This window comes from Fringilla coelebs (genome assembly GCF_963513975.1).
Source record: "Fringilla coelebs genome assembly, chromosome: 30".
Classification (NCBI taxonomy): Eukaryota; Metazoa; Chordata; class Aves; order Passeriformes; family Fringillidae; genus Fringilla; species Fringilla coelebs.
The window spans coordinates 2,996,305-3,015,817 of NC_140056.1; the positions used below are offsets into that span (position 1 = coordinate 2,996,305).

The 19,513-nt window shown below is 60.9% G+C and overlaps 2 protein-coding genes across 2 annotated transcripts; one reads left to right on the forward strand and one right to left on the reverse strand.

The window, feature by feature from the left end:
- Nucleotides 1-2,586: 2,586 nt before the first annotated feature.
- Nucleotides 2,587-13,396, reverse strand: LOC311164264 (keratin, type II cytoskeletal 8-like). Its single transcript, XM_084223646.1, has 10 exons — nucleotides 13,351-13,396; nucleotides 8,711-9,037; nucleotides 7,743-7,951; nucleotides 7,006-7,066; nucleotides 6,791-6,886; nucleotides 6,549-6,713; nucleotides 4,846-4,971; nucleotides 4,216-4,436; nucleotides 3,606-3,661; nucleotides 2,587-3,518 (listed from the first exon to the last, which is right to left on the reverse strand). Exons 2-10 carry the CDS (start codon nucleotides 9,035-9,037, stop codon nucleotides 3,325-3,327), a joined length of 1,455 nt encoding a protein of 484 aa, XP_084079772.1. The 5' UTR covers nucleotides 13,351-13,396; the 3' UTR covers nucleotides 2,587-3,324.
- KRT18 (keratin 18) lies at nucleotides 13,010-19,121 on the forward strand. Its single transcript, XM_084223648.1, has 7 exons — nucleotides 13,010-13,485; nucleotides 14,294-14,376; nucleotides 15,818-15,974; nucleotides 16,045-16,209; nucleotides 16,845-16,970; nucleotides 17,723-17,946; nucleotides 19,010-19,121. The coding sequence occupies exons 1-7, from the start codon at nucleotides 13,033-13,035 to the stop codon at nucleotides 19,113-19,115; spliced, it is 1,314 nt and encodes a 437-aa protein (XP_084079774.1). The 5' UTR covers nucleotides 13,010-13,032; the 3' UTR covers nucleotides 19,116-19,121.
- Nucleotides 19,122-19,513: the final 392 nt, after the last annotated feature.

Sequence of the window (19,513 nt, forward strand, 5' to 3'; positions counted from 1 at the left end):
TCGCCCCCTTCCCTCCCCGGAACCTCCAGATCCACCCCCAGACCCTCTGCCCACCCTTCCCGACCCCCCCTAAACCCATCAGACCCCCACGCCCCCAGATCCACCCCCCGATACCATATCCCCTGCCCCCCAGCCCCCAAATTCTCCGTGAGCCGCACCCGGGCGGGGTCCCCCCCATTCCCGACTCACCCCACCCGAAATCGGGGGCCCCCAAGTCCCGGCTCCCCCCTCGCCCCCCGCCTCCCCCCGCCCCGCCGCTCCATTCCCGCTCCTTTGCCGCCCTCCAGCGTCCGCAAACCCCAAAATCACCGGGCCGGGAGGGCCGGGAGCTCTGAGGGGTGCGGGGGAGACCTCGGGGGGTCCCCAAACCCCTCCAGCCCCTCCCCCCACCAAAGAACCCTGTGAGCCCCCAAACCATCCCCCGCCCCCCCAAAAATGAGAGGGATCCCCTGGGAAGACCCCCCCCCCAAAAACCGGACATGGGGTCGGGGGAGTTGAAATGGGGGGGCAGGACGGGTTTGCAGGGAGGTGACCCCAATTTAACCCTCTCGGGGGGGGCACCGCTGATCCCACCCCGTTTTTTAAGGGGGGGCTGTGTCAACCCCCCGCGAGCTCCCTCCTTCACCCCAAAGGCCCCCCAAAAACTCAGGGCCCCCCCGAATCCTCCCCGAGGGCCCGACCCTCGGACTCCCCAAATTTGAGAGGCTCGCGGTGGCTCTGAGGGAGCCCCCCCAGTTTGGGACCACCCCTTCCCTCCCCCCCAAATCGGGGAAGGGTCCCCAAAACCCCTGGGGTGCGACCTGGGGAGCGCTGAGGGCTCCGTGTGCTGCGGGACTGCAGCGCCCTCCCGGCTCCTTAATGAATTAGTGATTAATTAATTAACCCTCTGCTGGCACTAAGTACGGACACCGCGGGGTGTCACCGCCCGGCCCGCGGATGGAACTGGGGGGGGGGGACACCCCAAAACCTGCAAAGCGCCCAGACCCTGTGGACACTACCCGCCCCCAAGCCATGGAGGGACCCCCAAATCTGCTCCCAGCCCCAAATCCTCCCTCCCTCCCGGGCCCTGAGGGGTTCGTGATTAACAGGGGGTCCCCTTCCCCCCGTAGGGACCCTCCAGGTCGGTTCCGAGCCCCCCAAAACAGCTCTGAGCCCCTGCCATGCCCCACCCCCAAATCTCTACCAGCACCAGCCCAAACGCCCAGGGCACCCACCGACACCCCCAAACCAACTGGGGGGGCCAGACCCCCAAACAAGGCTGCTGCCCCCCTTCCTTACCGCTCCAAAATGGGAGGGGGTGGGGGGCGGAGAGCAGACAGGGGTTTTGGGGTGTGGTAGCACCCCGAGAGACAAGGGTCCCTCCACCCCCCGGGAGGGACACGGGCACCCCAAAACAGACCCTGGTACCCCTGGATAAGCCCAGGAAGGGACCCAGGCACCCCAAAATAGATTCTGATGTCCCAAAAGGGGTCCTGGCACCCCAAAACAAACCCTGGCATTCCAAAACAGACCTGGGCACCCCAAAATGAGCTCTGACGCCCCAGGGTGGGTGTTTGTACCCCCGCACTGACCCAGGTACCCTGGAACTGGTTCTGGCACCCCAGAGGGTATCCAGGATCCCCAAAACAGACCCTGAGATGGGCCCTGGCACCCCCTAAGGGAACCGGCCACCCCAAAGAGGCCCTGGCACTCCAGGATGGGTCCTGGAACCCCAGAAGGGACCTTGGCCCCCAAAACTGGGATGGCTCCTGGTATGCCCAGAACAGTCCCAGGCAGCCCAGGATGGGCACAGACATCCTAAAACTGCTCTGGGCATCCAACCCAGGCACCCCAAAACAGGGATTGCTACCCCAAAACAACGCCTGGAAGGCTCCTGACACCCCAGGGGGGACCCTTGTACCCCCAAACAGATATTGACAGCCCAGCATGGGTCCTGGCACCCCAAAACACAGCCAGACATCCAAAAAGGGACCTGGGCACGTTGGCACAGTCACAGGAACCCCAGGAGGGACCCTGCTGCCCCAGGATGAGTCCTGGTACCCCAAAACAAACCCAGGCACCCACAGATGTGTTCTGGCACCTGGGAGAGATCCAGGCAACCCAAAACAGGTATTGGCACCCTGGGATGGGTCCTGGCACCCCAAAACTGGTCCTGGCACCCCAGGAAGGGAGCCAGTCACCCCAAGATTGGTCCTGGCAGGGACACGTGGGTCCTGGCACTCTAAAACAGACCCAGACCCCCAAACAGACCCAGACACCCAAAAACTGATCTGGGAACACCAAGGCTGGTCCCAGTTCCCCAAGCAAGTCTCAGGAACCACAAAACAACACCAGGCACCCCAAGATGGATCCCACCACACCCAGACTGATCCGAGCACCCCAAGATCGTCCTGGCACCCCAAAACACCGCAGGCAGCCTGGGATGAGCCCTCCCACACCCCTCCCCCCCTAGTTATCAATGCTCCCAAATTTCCAAGGTTTTATTCCAGCAGCAAGCGGAACACCCAGGGGAGGCTCAGACCCCCCAGTTCCCACCCCCCCATCTGGGAGGGGACAGTGGGGGGGTTGGAGCCCCCCAAGGGAGACTGGCACTGGCACTGGCTCAGATTGTCAGCAGAGGGTGCCTGGTGTCCTGTCGGGAGCTGGGGTCCCCCAGGGAAGGGGGCCAGGATGGAGGGGGGACACACCAAGGGGGGGGCTCAGCAGGTGAGGACATGGGGGACCCCCACGGGAATGGGGGGAAGGGAATGGGCTCGGCTGGCCTGGACAAGGGGACTCCTCCCCTAAAGATCCCCCCAGGACATGGACAGGACCCCCAGGAAAGGTGACTCAGGGGGCTCAGGTGTCCTGGACTTGGGGGGACACCCCGGGTGGGAAAGAGGGGACTTGGGGGGGGCTCAGAATGTGAGAACATGAGGGACCCTCCCCCCCACCTCAGAAAAGGGGGTTCAGCTTGGGAGGATATGGGGGGACACCGTGAGAAGGGGAGGCCCAGGGGGGCTCAGCTGGGCTGGACATGAGGGACTCCCCAAGACACAGAGTGACCCCCAGGAAAGGGGGAGGGCTCATCTGGACTGGACATGGGGACCCCCTCAGGAAAGGGGGTTCATCTGGCCAGGACCTAGGGGGACACCCTGTGGGGGCAGGGAACATGGAGGAGCCCCCTGGGAAAGAGGGGGTTCAGTTTGTGTGGGCATGGGGGACACCCCAGAAAGTGGGGGCTGGGGGGGGCTCAGCAGGTCAGGATTTAGGGTTTGCTCAGGGAAGAGGGGGGCTCAGCTCAGCCGGCCGAGCCAAGGACTGGGGTCCCCCAGGAAAGGGGGTTCAGCTTTCCAGGACGTCGGAGGACTCGGACACGAGTTTCCCGTCGCGGGTCTCGATCTTCTTGATGACGATGGCCCGGGATTTGAGGGGGGCCGTGCTCTCGGGCGGTGGGGGTGGCACCGAGTACCCTGAGCTGACCACGGCCCCCCCGAACACCCCCCCAAATCCCCCCCCAAAACCTCCCCCGAGTCCACCTGTGGGGAAGAGGGAGCAGCTGTGAGGAGGGGCACATGGAGGGGGCACCCAAAATCGGGGTGTTCCGGGGCCCCCCCCAAACTCACCGAGGTACCCCGAAGGCTTGGTGTGGATGCTCAGGTTCTGCACAGCAGCCTCCAGCCTGGGGGGATTGGGGGGGTCCCCCAAATAGGACCATCAGTGATGGGGTGGGGGATAAAGGACATGGCCTGGGGGGAAATCTGGGGGGGTTTGTCCCCCAAAACTTTCCCCTAAAGAGGAGCAGTGATGGGGGGGTATTTAAGGGACATAGCTGAAGTGGGGGGGGTTGGAGGGGGTCCCCAAACTGAGTGTTTTTAGGGGGAGATGAATAAGGGACATGGTCAAGTAGGGGGGATTTGGGACATTCATGGGATATAAGACATTGGATATGGGATATGGGATAGCCATAGGGTATGGGATGTGGAACATGGGATGTCCACGGGATAGGGGGTATGGAACATGGGATGCCCATGGCATATGGGATCCTTGCAGGATATGGGACACAGAGTATGGGATGTTTATGGTATCCAGGATGAAGGGCATGGCAAATGGGATGCCCATGGGATATGGGATGGAGCATGGGACACCGGGTATGAGATATGGATGCCCAGAGGTTATGGGATGTGGGATGCCCATGGGATCTGGGATCTGGGATTTGGGATTGGGGCTTCCCACCTGCTCTCCTCGCCCTCCAGCAGCTTCCTGTAGGTTGCAATCTCAATGTCCAGGGCCAGCTTGACGTTCATGAGCTCCTGGTACTCCCGGAGCTGCCGGGCCAGGTCCTGCTTGGCCTGGGCCAGGGCCCCCTCCAGGTCTGCCAGCTTGGCCCGGGCATCCCTCAGTGCCAGCTCCCCACGCTCCTCGGCCTCGGCCACGGCCGCCTCCAGTCCAGAGCGCTGCAGGATGGGACACTGAGCCCAGGATCCCCCCGGACCCCATGACCCAAAATCCCCAGTATCCCAATATCCCTCACCCCCTCAGAGTCCCCCTGTCCCAGTATACCCAGTGTCCCAGTATTCCATGTCCTATCATCCTCTTTGGTCCAGTGTCCCCATGTCCCAGTACTCCTCACTCCCCAGTATCCCTTATATCCCAGTATCCCTCACCCCCTTCTTCCCACCAGTATTCCCAGCCCCCCAAAATCCCCCTCATCTCTAAGCCATCGCTCTCTCCTCCTGTTTTCCAGATGACATCCCAAGAGATCCTCAGGAATCCAGTGTGGGGGTTCCCAGAGGGTGCTGGGGGATATGTGGGGGAGGGGCAGGGAGTATGCTTCCAAATTTCCAACCGAGTTTGAGCCCAAACCTGATTTTTCAGAGCCTCAATCTCTGCCTGGATGCGCTGGATGCACCGGTTCAGCTCCTGGATCTGGCTGCGGGTCTGACGCAGGTCGTCCCCCTGCTTCCCAGCTGCCGTCTTCAGCTCCTCATACTGGACACACCAGACAAGGGGGGCAATGTGGGGCGTCCCCCAAACCCACCAGTGCCCCAAAACTGGTAGGAAAAAGCTGGGATGTGGCCAAACTTGGAGGGATAGTCCAGGGTGGGATGTGGTAGGTCTAGTTGGATTTGGGGCTGGGATCTTGGGGGGATGGAGATGGGGGGACCCCCCTTTTTCACCAGCACCCAAAATTTGGGATGGAAGAGCTGGGATGCGGTGGAGGCAGGAGGGATGCCCTGACAAGAATGTGGTAGCTCCAGTTGGAATTTGGGGGGTCTATCTGGGTTTGGAACTGGGATCCTGGGGGAATGGCAATTGGAGGGACCCCTCTTTTCCCCCAGCACACCAAAATTTGGGATGGAAGAGCTGGGATTTTCCTGTATCAAGAAGGATGTTCCAGCTGGGATCTGGGATCTCAGGGGGATGGAGATGAGGGGACCCCTCTCTTGCCCAGCACACCAAAACCAGGGAGGAAAGAGCTGGGATGTGGCCATGCCAAGAGGGATGCTCCAGCTGGGATGCCGTGGGTCGGGTTTGGAGTCAGGGTCTTGGTGGGATGGGGAGGGTGAAACCTAATTTTTCTACCAGCAGCCCAAAAATTCAGAGGAAAGAGTCGGGATGCAGCTGCTGGGAGGGCTGATCCAGCTGGGATATGGCAGCTCTCATTGGTGGGTCTGGTTGGGTTTGAATCTGGGATCCCAGTGGGATGAGGCCCCCCGCTTTCCACCATCATCCCAAAACAGGGGATGAAAGAGCCTGGGAAGTTCTGGCACTGGGATCTGCACCAGCAATGGAGATGGGGGCCCCTCCCTGCCCTGTGGCTCCCTGGGACTGGGGTGAGCCCACGCCAGGGGGAACACTCCAGGCTGGGATGTGGCAGCTCTGGTTGGATTTCAAGCCAGAATTTCTCCCACACAGCAGCTGCTCCCTCCAGGGCAGGGAGGAAGATGAGGAGGACGAGGAGGAGGAAGAGGAGGAGGAGAAGGAGGAGGAGGAAGGATTTGGGGCAGGATGGAGGAAGAGAAAGAAATTTCAGGAAGCAGGAAGGAGGAGGAGGATGGGGCAGGGAGGAGGAGGAAGATGCAGCAAGGAGGAGGAGGAAGGTTCAGCGAGCAGGGAGGAGGCGACAAGGAGGAAGAAGGATTGAGGCACAGGGAGGAGGAGGACAGGGAGGACAAGGACAGGGCAGGGAGGGAGGAGGATGAAGGCTTGGGAACTAGGAGTAGGTTCGGGGAGCAAGGAAGAGGATGAAGACTTGAGAGGCAGGGAGGAGGAGAATTCAGAAGAAGAGGGGATGAGGCAGGGAGGAGGATGAAGGCTAAGGGTGTGGAAAAGGAGGAGGAAGTTTTAGAGAGCAGGAAGGAGAAAGAGTCAGGGGGAGGAAGAGTAGGAGGAAGGATTAGGCAGAAAAGAGGAGGAAGATGAAGGTTTGGGGAGCAGGTGGAGAGGAGGAGGATTGTGGGGTAAGTGAGGAGGAGGAAGAAGGTTTGGGGAACAGGGAGGAGGAAGAAGAGGAAAAGGAGGAGGAAGATGAAGGTTTGGGCAGCAGCAGGGGGTGCTCTCCTGACCTTGACCTGGTAGAGGCCTTCAGCCTCAGCACGGCTGCGGCCAGCGATGTCCTCGTACTGTGCCCGCACGTCCGCCAGCACCCCGGCCATGTCCAGCTGGCGGCTGTTGTCCATGGACACCACCACGGCCGTGTCCGACACCTGTGCCTGCAGCTCCTGCAGCTCCTGTGCACATGGGGGCAGGCTTCAGAAGAGGGGCACCCCTCGAATCCAGGTACCCCAAATGCCAGGCACCCCCAAACCTCCTCGTAGAGCTGCCGCAGGAAGTTTATCTCGTCCGTGAGGCTCTCCAGGCGTGATTCCAGCTCTACCTTGGACATGTAAGCTTCATCCACGTCCTGTGGGAACACCCCTGTCACCCTCTGTTCCCAGCACCCCCAGGGGCCCCCCAGCAACCCCTTGGTCTCAGGGACTCCCCCCATGTCGGGGTCCCCCCTCAGTGTTGGGGTTCCCCCACCTTTTTGAGCAGGACAAACTCATTCTCCTTCTCTGTGCGGTGGTTGATCTCCTCCTCGTACCTGGGCAGGGGGACACAAGGATGGGGGGGACAGGGGCACATGGAGAAATGGGCATGGGGGACACAGGGACAGGGGGAGTATGGGGATGGGAGCTGGGGGGATGGGGGACATGGGAATGGGGTGACATGGGGATGTGGGAATGGGGGACATGGGGACATGGGAATGAGTGACATGGGGATGGGGATATGGAGAGAGTAGGGAGGGGACGTGGCGACAGGGGAGACATGGGTCTATGGGGACATTGGGACAGGGAGGGATATGAGGATGGGTGACATGGGGACCCAAGGGGATGGGAGGACATGGGGCGGTGGGGACAGGGGGCAAAGGGACAAGGTGATGGGAGGATGTGGGAACATAGACAGGACCAGGGTTGTGGGGATATGAGGATACAGGGACACCCAGGGACATGGTGGGGACATCGAGGGCCATGGGGACAGGGGGACACGGGGATGAAGGGACATGTGGGTGAGGGCACACAGAATGGGGACACAGGGGTATGTGGGGGAACACTCAGGGACACAGACATGCCCTTGAATTCCTCCAGGAGGCTGCAGGCGTGGCCTGGGCGGCATCAGCAGCCACAGGGGGGCTACAGGGTGGCACTGGGGGGCTGTGGAAGGGTCTGGGGAGACATGGGAGTACCCGAGAGATTTGGGGGACATTTGGGGACACTGACTTGGCCTTGAACTCCTCGACCAGCCCCCGGACGTGGCCGAGCTCTGCGCGCAGCCGCTGCCGCTCCTGCCCGAGCGCCTCCAGCTGCCGCCGCAGGGTCCCCGCGTAGCCCTCGAGGAGCCCCCCCAGGCTGCTGCGGGGGGGGGGCTGCGCCCGCAGGAGCCCCCACTTGGTCTCCAGGAGTTTGTTCTGCTGCTCCAGGAACCGCACCTGCGGAGAGGGGACAGCACCCCAAAACCAGCCAAAATCACACCTGGGGGAAGGCAGGGTCATGGGCACTCCCATACCTCAAAATCACCCCAAAATCCCACCTGGGGCAAAGCAGGGTCATGGGCACTCCCATACCTCAAAATCACCCCAAAATCCCACCTGGGGGAAAGCAGGGTCAGGGGCACTCCCATACCTCAAAATCACCCCAAAAACACCTCCACCCCCAAAGTCACACCTGGGGGGAAAGGGGGAAAAGGGAGTCAGAACCCCAAAATTACCCCCAAATCACCCCCGGGGGAAGGGGTTGGGCTGGAGGGGGGCATGGAGTGGAAGGGGGGGGCAGGGGGGAGATTTGGGGTCCCAGGGCAAGCTGGAGTCTGTGTGTCCTTGGGGAACTCAGGAGGGGGTCAGGGTGTCCCAAAAGGGGGTGTCAATGTCTCTGAGGGTCTCAGAAAGTCCCCACAGGTGCTCAGGGAGTGCCAGGGGGTTCCTGAAGGGTACCTGGGAAGGGCTTCTCAGTGAGCCCAGGGGTCTCAGGAGGTCCCCAAAGGTGGTTGGGATGTTCCATCTGAGGCTCAGGGGGTCCCAGAGAAGGTCTCAATGTCCCCAAGAGTACAGAAGTCCCCAAAGATGTTCAGGAGGTCCCAGGGTGGGTCTCAACGTCCTCAGGTGTCCCAAGATGTCCCAGGTGCCCGAGGAGTTCCCAGAAGCCAGTCCCCAGGGTGGTCCCACCCCTCCTCGGGGTCCCCCCAGCCCCACCTTGTCGATGAAGGCAGCGAATTTATCGTTGAGGGTCTTGATCTGCTCCTTCTCTTCCCGGCGCAGCTCCTGCAGCTCGGGATCCACGGCCACGTCCATCGGCGCCAGGAGACTCCGGTTGATGGTGACGGCCGTGATGCCCGCCCCCGGCACCCACGAGGGTCCCCCGAGCCCCCCGGAGCCGCCCCGGAGCCCCCCGTAAGGGCCGAGGGCCGGGGCCGTGCTCATCCTCAGCGCCGGAGCGGCCGTGAAGGAGCGGGACGAGAAGGAACGGCCCGGAACGGCTGAGCTGCTCCGCAGCGGCTGCCGGGGGATGGAGACAGACATCTGGGAGGGCAGAGTGGGAACAGAGGCTGGAGAGAGCCTGCCAAGTGCTCGGGAGGTGCGAAATGAGGGCGGCTGGAGGATGAGGAAGCTGGAGAAGGTTGGTAGTTGGGAAAGGAGATAGGAGGGAGTTAGGAAAGAGGCTGGAAAGTGGATGAAGGTCCGGGAGGGTTGAAAGAGGGTTGGAGGAGGTTGAGGGGGATGAGGAGGTTGCAGGGAGGATGGAGAAGGTTAGACGGAGGATGAGCAGACTGGTGCAGGTTTGGAAGAGGGTTGGAGAAGGTCCTCAGCTGAGGAGGATGAGGACGACTGGAAGAGGCTGAGGACGGCTGGAAGAGGCTGAAGAGGCTCAGGAGGATGAGGACGGCTGGAGCAGGTTGGAGACGGCTGAGGAGGACGAGGCCGAAGGCCGCGCTCGGGGCAGGGAGGCTCCGGCGGCAGCCCCGGCAGGACCGGCCGGACGGGTCGGGACGGGACGGGCTGGGCCGGGCGGAGCGGCCGGGCGGGTTCCGGGCGCATTCCCGGTTTGGTTCCTGGGTTGGTTCTCGGGCTTATCCCAGAGCCGGGGGAGGAGAAGCGGGGGGAGGGACCGGAGCTTTAACCCCTTCGGGACATGGGATTGGCGGGATCACCGGGATCCGCCGGATCACCGGGATCTGCCGGCATCGGGACGGGAGGATACGCAGGGGTGGGCTTACCCCAAAATGCGGGTCCCTGTGCTCCCCACCCCCCTCCGCGCCCCCTCCCGGAGGAGGAGACCTACCGACACTCCCTAAGGACTGTCCCCAGCCCTGTCCCCACCGTGTCCCCAAACCTGAGTCTCCCAGTCTGAGTCCCTGACTGCATGTCACCAAGTCCTGTCACTCAGTTTGGGCCCCCAACCCCCGATCCCAGTCCAGATCCCCCCGGTCTCAGCCCCCAACCCCTGACCTAAGCCCATGTCCCAGTTTGACCCCCATTCTGGGTCTCCAGACCACTGTCCCTACCCTGTGTCCCCCAGTCTGTGTCCCCAGCACCACATCCCCAATCTGTGACCTCAAACCATTCCCCCGGCCCATGTCCCCAACCCCTGTCCCCCATTCTTTGTCCCTGCCCATGTCCCCATCCTAGGATCCCAAACTGTGTCCCTATGGCATGTCCCAAGTCCCTGACCCCATCCCCATGTCCCCCATCCCTGACCCCATCATTTGGTGGGCCACCAAACTGTGTCCCTAGCCCCATGTCCCTCAATGCAGGACCCCAGTCCCTGTCCCCTGCTCTGTGTCCTCAGCCCATGTCCCCAGATCCAAGACCCCAAGCCCTGACCCCAGCCCTCCATCCCCAGCCCTGTCCCCAAATTACAGCTCAAACCTGTGTTCCAAACTCTGTTCCCCAGCCCCAAAACCTCAAACCCTGTGTCCCCAACATCTGACTCCCAGTCTTTGCCCCCAGCACCATGTTCCCCAACCCCTGACCCCAGCCCCTGTCCCCAAATCACAACGTGGGACTCCAGCCACATCAGTCCAAATCTGGCCCCAGACCTGTCCCCAGCCCTGTCCCAGGCCTCACCAGGGCCTGTCCCCAGTGCCAGTCAGCAGCAAAATAGGGAAAACTTCCCCAAAAAGGCATGGGATGGATGGATGGATGGATGGATGGATGGATGGATGGATGGATGGATGGATGGATGGATGGATGGATGGATGGAGGTGAGTTCAGGTGAGTTCAGGTGTGTGCAGGTGGTTCTGACAGGTGCCAGTGTGTGCGGTGATGTCTCCAGCCCAGACTTGCCCGGCACGAGGGCGGCACACGCTGGGCACTGGGAGGGCGACACCCACGGGTTTGGAATCCTGCAGCTGGGATCTAGAGCTTCCTTCCTTCCTTCCTTCCTGGAGTCCTCCCAGGAATCCTTCCTTCCTTCCTGGAATCCTTCCTTCCTGGAATCCTTCCCTTCCTTCCTCCCTTCCCAAATCCATCCAGATTCCACCCGTGAGGGGTCACATAGGTCTGAGGAGCCCCCCCAAAGCTGCGACACCTGGGAGGAGACACAATCTGCTCCCACCTCTACCCCCCCAAGAGGCTCCCACCACTTCCAGCTCCCTCCCTAAATCCCTCCCATCTTATCAGGAAGGAATTTCCAGAGATAACCCTGGAAGGGGGTAGGGTGGGTCCCAGATCCTGCAGGACACCCCCCCAGACCCCCAAGACCACCCAAGGAGCAGTGGGGAACCCCCTAAGCCCTGGACAGCCCCAGCTGAGCCCCCCCTCGTCATCAGATGGGGACACTGAGGCATGGGGGAACACAGGGGGGACATGGGGGGGACATGGGGTGGCCGTGAGGTGGCGGCAGCATGGGGGACATTATGGGGATGAGGGAGACTCGGGGGGACACGAGATGTGGACACTGGGGGACACCAGGTGACACGGGAGGAACACACCGGGGGCTCACAGGGACATGGGGGACATTTGGGGAGCGGGGGACACAGGGGCAAGGCGGGAGGGGGAACACGGGGGGGGGACACGTCACCCACCGGGAACGCCCGGAATGTTCCCGATAAGGCCCAGGGTGGGAGCAGCCCCTACACCCCCGCCCCTCCCCCCGCGCCCTTCAGGGGGTCCCAGGGGGTCCCCAAAGAGGGACGAGGCCACTGGACCCTGGGTGGGACCCCCTGGGACCCTCGGTCTGGCACCTCGGGGACCCCACGGGGAAAAGGGAGAAAAAGGGGGGGAAAGGGGGGCAAAAAGGAGGGGAAGGAGGAGACGGGGTAGAACAGGATAAAATTGGGCATAAGTGGGGGAAAATAGGGGAAAATTGGGCAGGAACGGGGAAAAATGAAGGGAATGGAAAGGGAAGGAATGGGGCAAAGTAGAGAAAAATGTGGGGGGAAAGGGAAATGGGAGAAAAGGGGGAAGGAATGGGGCAAAATGGGCAGAAATGGCAAAAAAAAGGGGGGGGGGAACCAGCAAAACTGGACAGAGATGGGGCAAAATGGGGCGAAAAGGGATAAATGGGACATGAATGGGATAAAACAGGGCAAAATCAAGCAAAAAGGGTTAAAGTGGGACAAGAATGGGATAAAATGACAAAATAGGGCAAAAATGAGTAAAATGGGATAGGAATGGGGTAAGACAGCAAAATTAGGCAAAACAGCAAAATGGGAAGGTTTTGCATAAATGGAGTAAAATGGAGCAAAAAGACAGGAATGGGGGAAATGGGGAAAATGAGAATTGGGCAAAAATGGGACAAAAATGAGATAAAGCAAGGCAGTGATGCTGCAAATGTGGACAAAAATGAGTAAATAAGACATGAACAGGGCAAAATGGGGCAAAATTAAGAAAACTGAGCAAAACATGGCAGGAACAGGGTAAAACAGGGGGTCTCAGGTCAGGAAGCGGCTGCAGAAGTGCAAAGGTCAGTAGGGTGATATGGGGCTGGCTATGGGGACCAGAAAATGTGTGGGGCTGACCCTGCCCACATCCCACAGTTCTGGGGCTGACTCCTATTCCTTTGTCCTCCACCCCACAGTTATGGGGTCGATGCCATCCTTCTGAACACACACCACAAGTTCTGGGTCAGACACCCATCCCTCCAACCCTCACCCTGGGTTGATTCTGGAGTTGATTCCTTTCCCTCTGCCCTGCACCCCACAGTTCTGGGTATGAAAGGGGTATGACCCCTTTCCACCCACTTCGCACCCCACAAGTTTTGGGGTTGATTCCCTTTCCCCTGCCCTGCATTCCAAGTTCTGGGTAAGACTCCCACACCTCCGCCTCACATCCCACGAGTTTTGGGGCTGATTCTTTTCTCTCACACCCCACTCCTCAGGTTTTGGGGCCGGTCCCCGCAGGAACAAAGGCCTGGGCCGGCTCCAGCCGCACCTTCCCTTCCCGGGAGCGAGGCCGTGGGGAGGTGCCGTGGGGCCGCTCCCGGCTATAAATTCCGGCCAGAATTCCCGCCCGGAATTCCATCCGTGCGTCCGTCCGTGCGACTCTCGGGCTCTCGCCGTCGTGTCACCGTTCCCATGAGCTTCTCCCGCCGCACCGTCTATTCCGGCTCTGTCCGCTCCGGCGGCATCGGGACCCTCGGGACACCCGGGATCGCCCCCGGCCGCCGCTTCGCCCCCCTGGGCAGCGCCGCCAGCGTGTACGCGGGGGCGGGGGGCGCGGGGTCCCGGATCTCCGTCACCCGCACCCTGAGCAGCGCCGGGGGCGCCTTTGGGGCCGGTTATGGGGCCAGTTATGGGGCCGGCCTGGGGGGCAGCGTCCTCCTGGGGGGCTCCGGGGCCGTGGCCAACGAGAAGGAGGCGATGCAGGACCTCAACGACCGCCTGGCCACGTACCTGGAGCAGGTGCGGAGACTGGAGCGGGAGAACCGGCGCCTGGAGACCCAAATCCGGGAGTTTATGACCCAAAAGGGACCCAGCGCCAAGGACTGGAGCCCCCAGTGGGAGCTGATAGAGGAGCTACGGGACAAGGTAGGGGCGCGGGGCGGCTTGGGGTTAAACATTAACGGGGGAATTCAAACATGAACTTTGTATCTGTGGGAGGTCTGCAAGTCCCTGGGGGGCGTAGGGAGGCTTGGGGGAGGTCTGTAAGTCCCGTGGGTGGGGGGCGCAGGGGGGTTTCTCCCCACGGGGTGAGCGAAGGGACGTGACCAAGGCCACCGGGGTGGGGCAGTGTCGAAGGAGCCCTCCCTCCATTCTTACCCCGATTTGGGGGTAAATTAGACACCCCCCCCCCTCCCGTCCCCCCAAAGCCCCTCCTGGAACCTCCTCAAGGTGACCGGCACCCCTCCCCCCACACACACCTAGGCCCCCCCCGCCCCGCCCCCACCCTGGGTTATCGCAGCTTTTCCGGGGCGAGGCCCTGCAGGGAAGGGGGGCCGGGGGAAGTCATCCTGCCACGGCGATGGTGACACGTGTCCCTGTGTCCCTGCGTCCGTGTGTGTGCCTGTGTCTGCCTGTCCATGTGTCCCCCTCACCTGTCCCTCCCATCCATGTGTTCACCCGTGTCCGTGTGTCTCCATGTCTGTGTCCACCCGTGTCCCCTCACGTCCGTGTGTCCCTCCACATGTCCCCATCCGTGCATCCCCATGTCCATGTGTGTCCCCCTGTCCACATCTCCCCATGCCCCCTCCATGAGTCCCTATTTCCCTGTGTCCACTCGTGTCCATGTCCCCATGCGTCCATCTGTCCCTACATGTCCCCATATCTGCACGTGTCCCCGTGTGCCCATGTCCATCTGTCCCCTGTATCCACGGGTGTCCTCGTGTCCCCATCCCAGATCTTGGAGAGCACGGTGGAGAACGCACGCACCGTGCTGCAGATCGACAACGCTCGGCTGGCAGCCGACGACTTCCGGGTCAAGTGAGGGCAGGATACTGGGAATACTGGGAATAACGGGGGTGGGAACGTGGCAGGGGTGACATGGGAATGAGGATGGAGTGGGAATGGGGAGGAAATGGGGGTGGGAATATGATGGAAAAGATGGTGGAGATGGGGTGGGAATAGGGGTGGGAATGGGGATGGGGAGGAAATGGAGTTGAAGACAAGATGGGAATGGAGATGGGAATAGGGGTGGGATTGGGTAGGAATGGGGAAGAAAAGGGAGTGGGGATGAGGGTGAGGATGGGGGTGGTAAATGGGATGAGGATGGGGATGGAGACAAAATGGGGATGAAGACAAAGATGAAAACAGTGGGGAGGGGAATGGGGATACAGATGGTGAGGGAGATGGGATGGAGACCAGCATGGAAACAGGAGTGGGAATGGGAATTTGGTGGGTGGGGATGGGGACTAGGGGGAGAACAGGTGGCAATGGGAGTGAGGATGAGGATGGGATGGAGACTGAATGGGGATGGGTGGGAAGGAGGTGGGTACAGGGATGGAAATGGGGTGGAGATAGGACAGGGATGTGCACAAGGATAAGGGTGGAAATAGAAGTGGGAATGGAGACCAGATGTGGACAGGGACAGGGATGGGCTGAGGATGGAAATCAGGATGAGGACAAGGTCAAAGATGGAAACAGGAGTTGGAATGGGGATGGGAAACTGGATAGGGACAGGGAAAAGGACAAGGATGGGGACAGCTGTAGGTGAGAGTTGGGATGGGACAAGAATAGGAACATGGATGGAAACAGAGATGGGACAGAACTGGAGATGAGGATAAGGAATAGGATGAGACAGGAATGGGGAAGGAACAGGGGATGAAAATGGGGATGAAAACATGGAAAAGGATGAGAATGAGGATGAGGACAGGTACAAAGATAAAATAAGTGGAGGTAGCAGAGGAGATGAGACAGGGATAAGAACATGGATGGAGACAGCAATGGGATGAGGTCAGGTGGGGCTGGAAATGGAAATGAGATGAGGGTGGGACAAGGAGATGGGATGGAATTGAAATGAAGATGAGGACGAGGATGAGAATGAGACTGAGGATGAGAATGATGGGAATGGGATGGGGATGGGACAGGGGTGGGGAAAGGGATGTGATGGGGATGGAAATGGAGATGAAGATGAGGATGGATATGAGTGAGGATGAGAATGATGAGAATGGGATGGGGATAGGACAGGGATGGGAGAAGGATGTGTTGGGGATGGAAATAAGGCTGAGGATGATGGGGATTGAACGAGGATAAGGAAAAGGCTGTGTTGGGCTGGGGATAGAAATGGGGCTGCCAATACGGGCAGGGGACAAGGATACATCAGGGACAGAAACAGGGCCAAGGACAAGGACAAAGTAATGAACAGGCACAAGGCTGGCTCGGCTCCGTGTCCCACCCTGGCTCTCCGTTCCTGCGGCATGTCCAGGTTCGAGGCAGAGCTGGCCATCCGCCTGTCAGTGGACAGCGACATCGCCGGGCTGCGCAAGGTCCTGGACGACACCAACATGACGCGGCTGCAGCTCGAGGGGGACATCGAGGCCCTGCGCGAGGAGCTGATCCTGCTGCGCAAGGACCATGACCAGGTGGGTCCAGAGGACTTGGGGGGGCTCGGGAGGGGCTGTGGAACCCCAAACTGACCCATGCTGCCTCCAGGAAGTGCAGGACCTGCGGGCGCAGGCATCACAGTCAGCGCTGACAGTGGAGGTGGACGCTCCGCAGTCGCAGGATTTAGGGAAGGTCCTGGGAGAGCTGCGGGCTCAGTATGATGCCCTGGCCCAGAAAAATCTGGAGGACCTGGAGAAGCAGTGGGGGCAGCAGGTAGGGAACCTGAAAAAACCTCAAATCCCACCCAAAACCAGCCCCGAAATGATTCTGGGGGAGCTGCGGGTCCAGGACAATGGCCCTGGAAGACCTGGAGAAGCAGAGGGGGTGGGAGTTGGAGACCCCAAACCCCCACCAATCTACACCCAAGGGTCCCCAATGATGCTCCATAGGGGTGTTCCCAATGGGGGGCCACCGGGGGGTCCCAAAACAGGAGAAGCGCCTTTTAGGGGGTGTCCCCAGGCTGGCATGGGAGGTCCCCAAAGAAGCCCCACAAAGCCAGGGGGGAGAGGGGTGGAGGACCCAGGGGGGTCCTGGGTGGACACTCAGGACGGTTTTAGGGGGAGTCATGGGGCGAACTGCTCCAGGAGGTTCCTGGTCCAACCTTGAGGACACTTTTGGGATAGCCTCTGTCCAAGGGGGTGCAAGTTTGGAGCCCCTCCTAGGGCACCCCCACGATGTGGGACCCCCATTAGGGTCCCATGCCTGAGTCTGGTTCTTCTTGGGATGGCCTCACTCCCCCACATTGCCTGAAGGACTTGGGGTGCCCATGGTGGGTGGGACCGAGGCTGCTGCCCCCCAGACCCCAAGGTTGTCACCAGGCCCCCCCAGACTCCTCCTTTCCCTCCCAGATCACGGAGACCACCCTGGAGGTGACACAGAGCACAAAGGACCTGGACGTGGCACGAGGTACCGTCGGGGCCCTGCGTCGCTCACTACAAACCCTCGAGATTGACCTTGAGGCCCTGCGCAACCAGGTACCCCAAAATTCCCCAAACTCCTCCAAAAAACCCCACCCACCCCCCCAAATCCCTCAATCCACAGCCTCACACCCCCAACTTCCCCCTCAAAAAACCTAGCTCCCTTTAATCCATCGCTCCAGAGCCCCAAAACCCTTCCAATCCCCAACCCATAACTCCGGACCCACAAAGGCCATTTTTGAGGTCCTGACCCCCCCACCCCCTAAACCCTCCGAATCCCCCAGAACTCAGGGCTGGAGGTGGCAGTGCCTGAGGCTGAGGATCGGGGCAGGATGAACCCCCACAAGACTCCCTAATCCTCTCCTGATGCCTCCAGAACACGGGTTTGGGGTCTGCATTGACCAAAGCTCAGGGTGAACCCCAAATTTTTGGAGTAAACCCCTGCAAAACTCCTACATTTCCCCAGAATGCGGGTCTGGAGTCACTGGCTGAGCCCGAGGTGACTCCCCACGCCCCCCATTTTCTTGGTGCAGATCCCCCAAAGCCCCTTTTTTAGGGGTACTGGCCCCCCCAAAACCCCCTAATTCCCCCACGAACACCCCAGAACATGGATTTAGAGGCTGCCATGGTCGAGGCTGAGGCTCAGATCAGAGTGAACCCACCCAAAACCCCCTTAACCCCCCAGTCCCTCCAGAATGTGGATCTGGAGCTGGTGCTGGTAGAGGCTGAAGCTTGGGATGAACCCCCTCAACCCCAATTTTCCGGGTGCTGACTCCCCCAAAGCCCCCTAATCGCCCGGATCCCCCCAGAACGCGGGTCTGGAGGCGGCACTGGCCGAGGCCGAGGCACGGGCCGGGGCTCACCTGGCGCAGGTGCAGCTCCAGGTGAGCGCAGCCGAGGCAGAGCTGCGGGACGTGCGGGCGCAGCTCCAGCGGCAGAACGAGGAGCACCGGGCGCTGCTCGGCCTCAAGGACCGGCTCGAGGCCGAGATCGCGACATATCGGCAGCTGCTGGAGGGCGGAGACGGCTTCAGGTTAGCGGGGGGGGGGACTGGGGAGGGGATCAGGTACGGGGGTTCAGGGCAGGAGGAGAAGGAAATCAGATAGTGCTGGAGTGGAAGTTCAGGTGAGAGGGGAAATTCAGGTACGGGGGATGAGTTCAGGTGAGGGGGGAGTCCAGGTCAGGGGAAGTTTAGGTGAAGGGGAGGCGTTCCGGGGGGTTCAGGTGAGAGGGAAGTTCAGGTATGAGAAGGTTCAGGGGGGAGTTTGGTGAAGAGGGAATGAATCCAGGTACAGGGTGTTAGAAGTTCAGGTGAGGGGGGAATTTGGGGGTGTAGTTCAGATATGGGCTGTTCGCGTGAGAAGGGAAAGGAAGGCAGGTATAGGGGGTGGGAGTTCAAATTGGGGGGGAGTTCAGGTACAGGGAGAGAATGTGGGATGGGCATTCAGGTACAGTGGCTCAGGTGAGCGGGGGAAATTCAGGTTTTGGGGGAAGGTGAGCACAGAGAGCTCTGGTGAGGAAGTTTGGGGGGTGAGTTCAGGTATAAGGGCTCGGGGGGGCAGGAAATTCAGAGGGGTGGAAATTGAGGTGAGGGGGAAATGGAGACAGAGGAGGGGGGGATATGGGATGGGAAGGGATAATTCCAGGAATTGAGTGTCCAGGTGCCATCCCTGGCATGAGGAGGGGACACCCAGGGCAGATGAGACCCCTGTGATGAGGTGTCCAGGTCCCCCCAGTTACAAGATTTTGGGGACAGCCAGAGGACAGCAGTGACATCCAGGGGGATGATCCCAGGAGATCACATATCCCAGCCCTGTCCTTCAGGATAGCCTGGGGATGGAGACAATGATGACATCAGAGGGGATGAACCCCAGGGGTCCAAGTGTCCCGGTCCCAGCAGTTACAAGATTTTGGGAACAGCCAGGGGACAGTGGTGACACCCAGAGGGGACAATCTCCAGGGTGTTGGGACACCCCAGCCCATCCCACTGGACATGCCATCACTATCACCTGTTGAGTCACACTGAGGGGGGGACACTACTGGCATGGGGAGGGGACCCCTGGGTGCCCCCACCCCTAACCCCCCCCTCCCCACAGCCTGAGGGATGCCCTGGACAAGGAGACCACGGCCACCACGGCAGGGACAGGGCCCACCCAGCGCGTGGTCACTGAGACCAGGGAGGTGAAGGTCCGCACCTACTGAGGGGGTCACGGCCCCCAAAACCCGGGGGCGTCCCCGAGCCCCCCGCAGATCCAAATAAAGTGCTGATTCCCATGAATGGGAGATGGGATGTGTTGGTGTGTCCTTCCGGGGGCAAGCGGGGGTGGGAACACTGGGGGGCTGAGACCGGGAGGAAACTGAGGCACAGGGTGTGGGGAGAAGTCAGGGGAGGGATGGATTCTTGTACCCCCTCCTCGTCACCATCCCGACAACGACCCCCAGACACCCACGTTCCCCCCAGGACGCCCCTTTCACCCCCCGCTCATGTCGGGGTCCCTGGGGCATCGACCTCCCAGAACCAGCTGGGAGGACCCCAAAACGTCCCTGTCCCAGCCGGCCCTGGGATCAGCCCCGAGCTCCGGGCGCCGTCGTCCTGAACC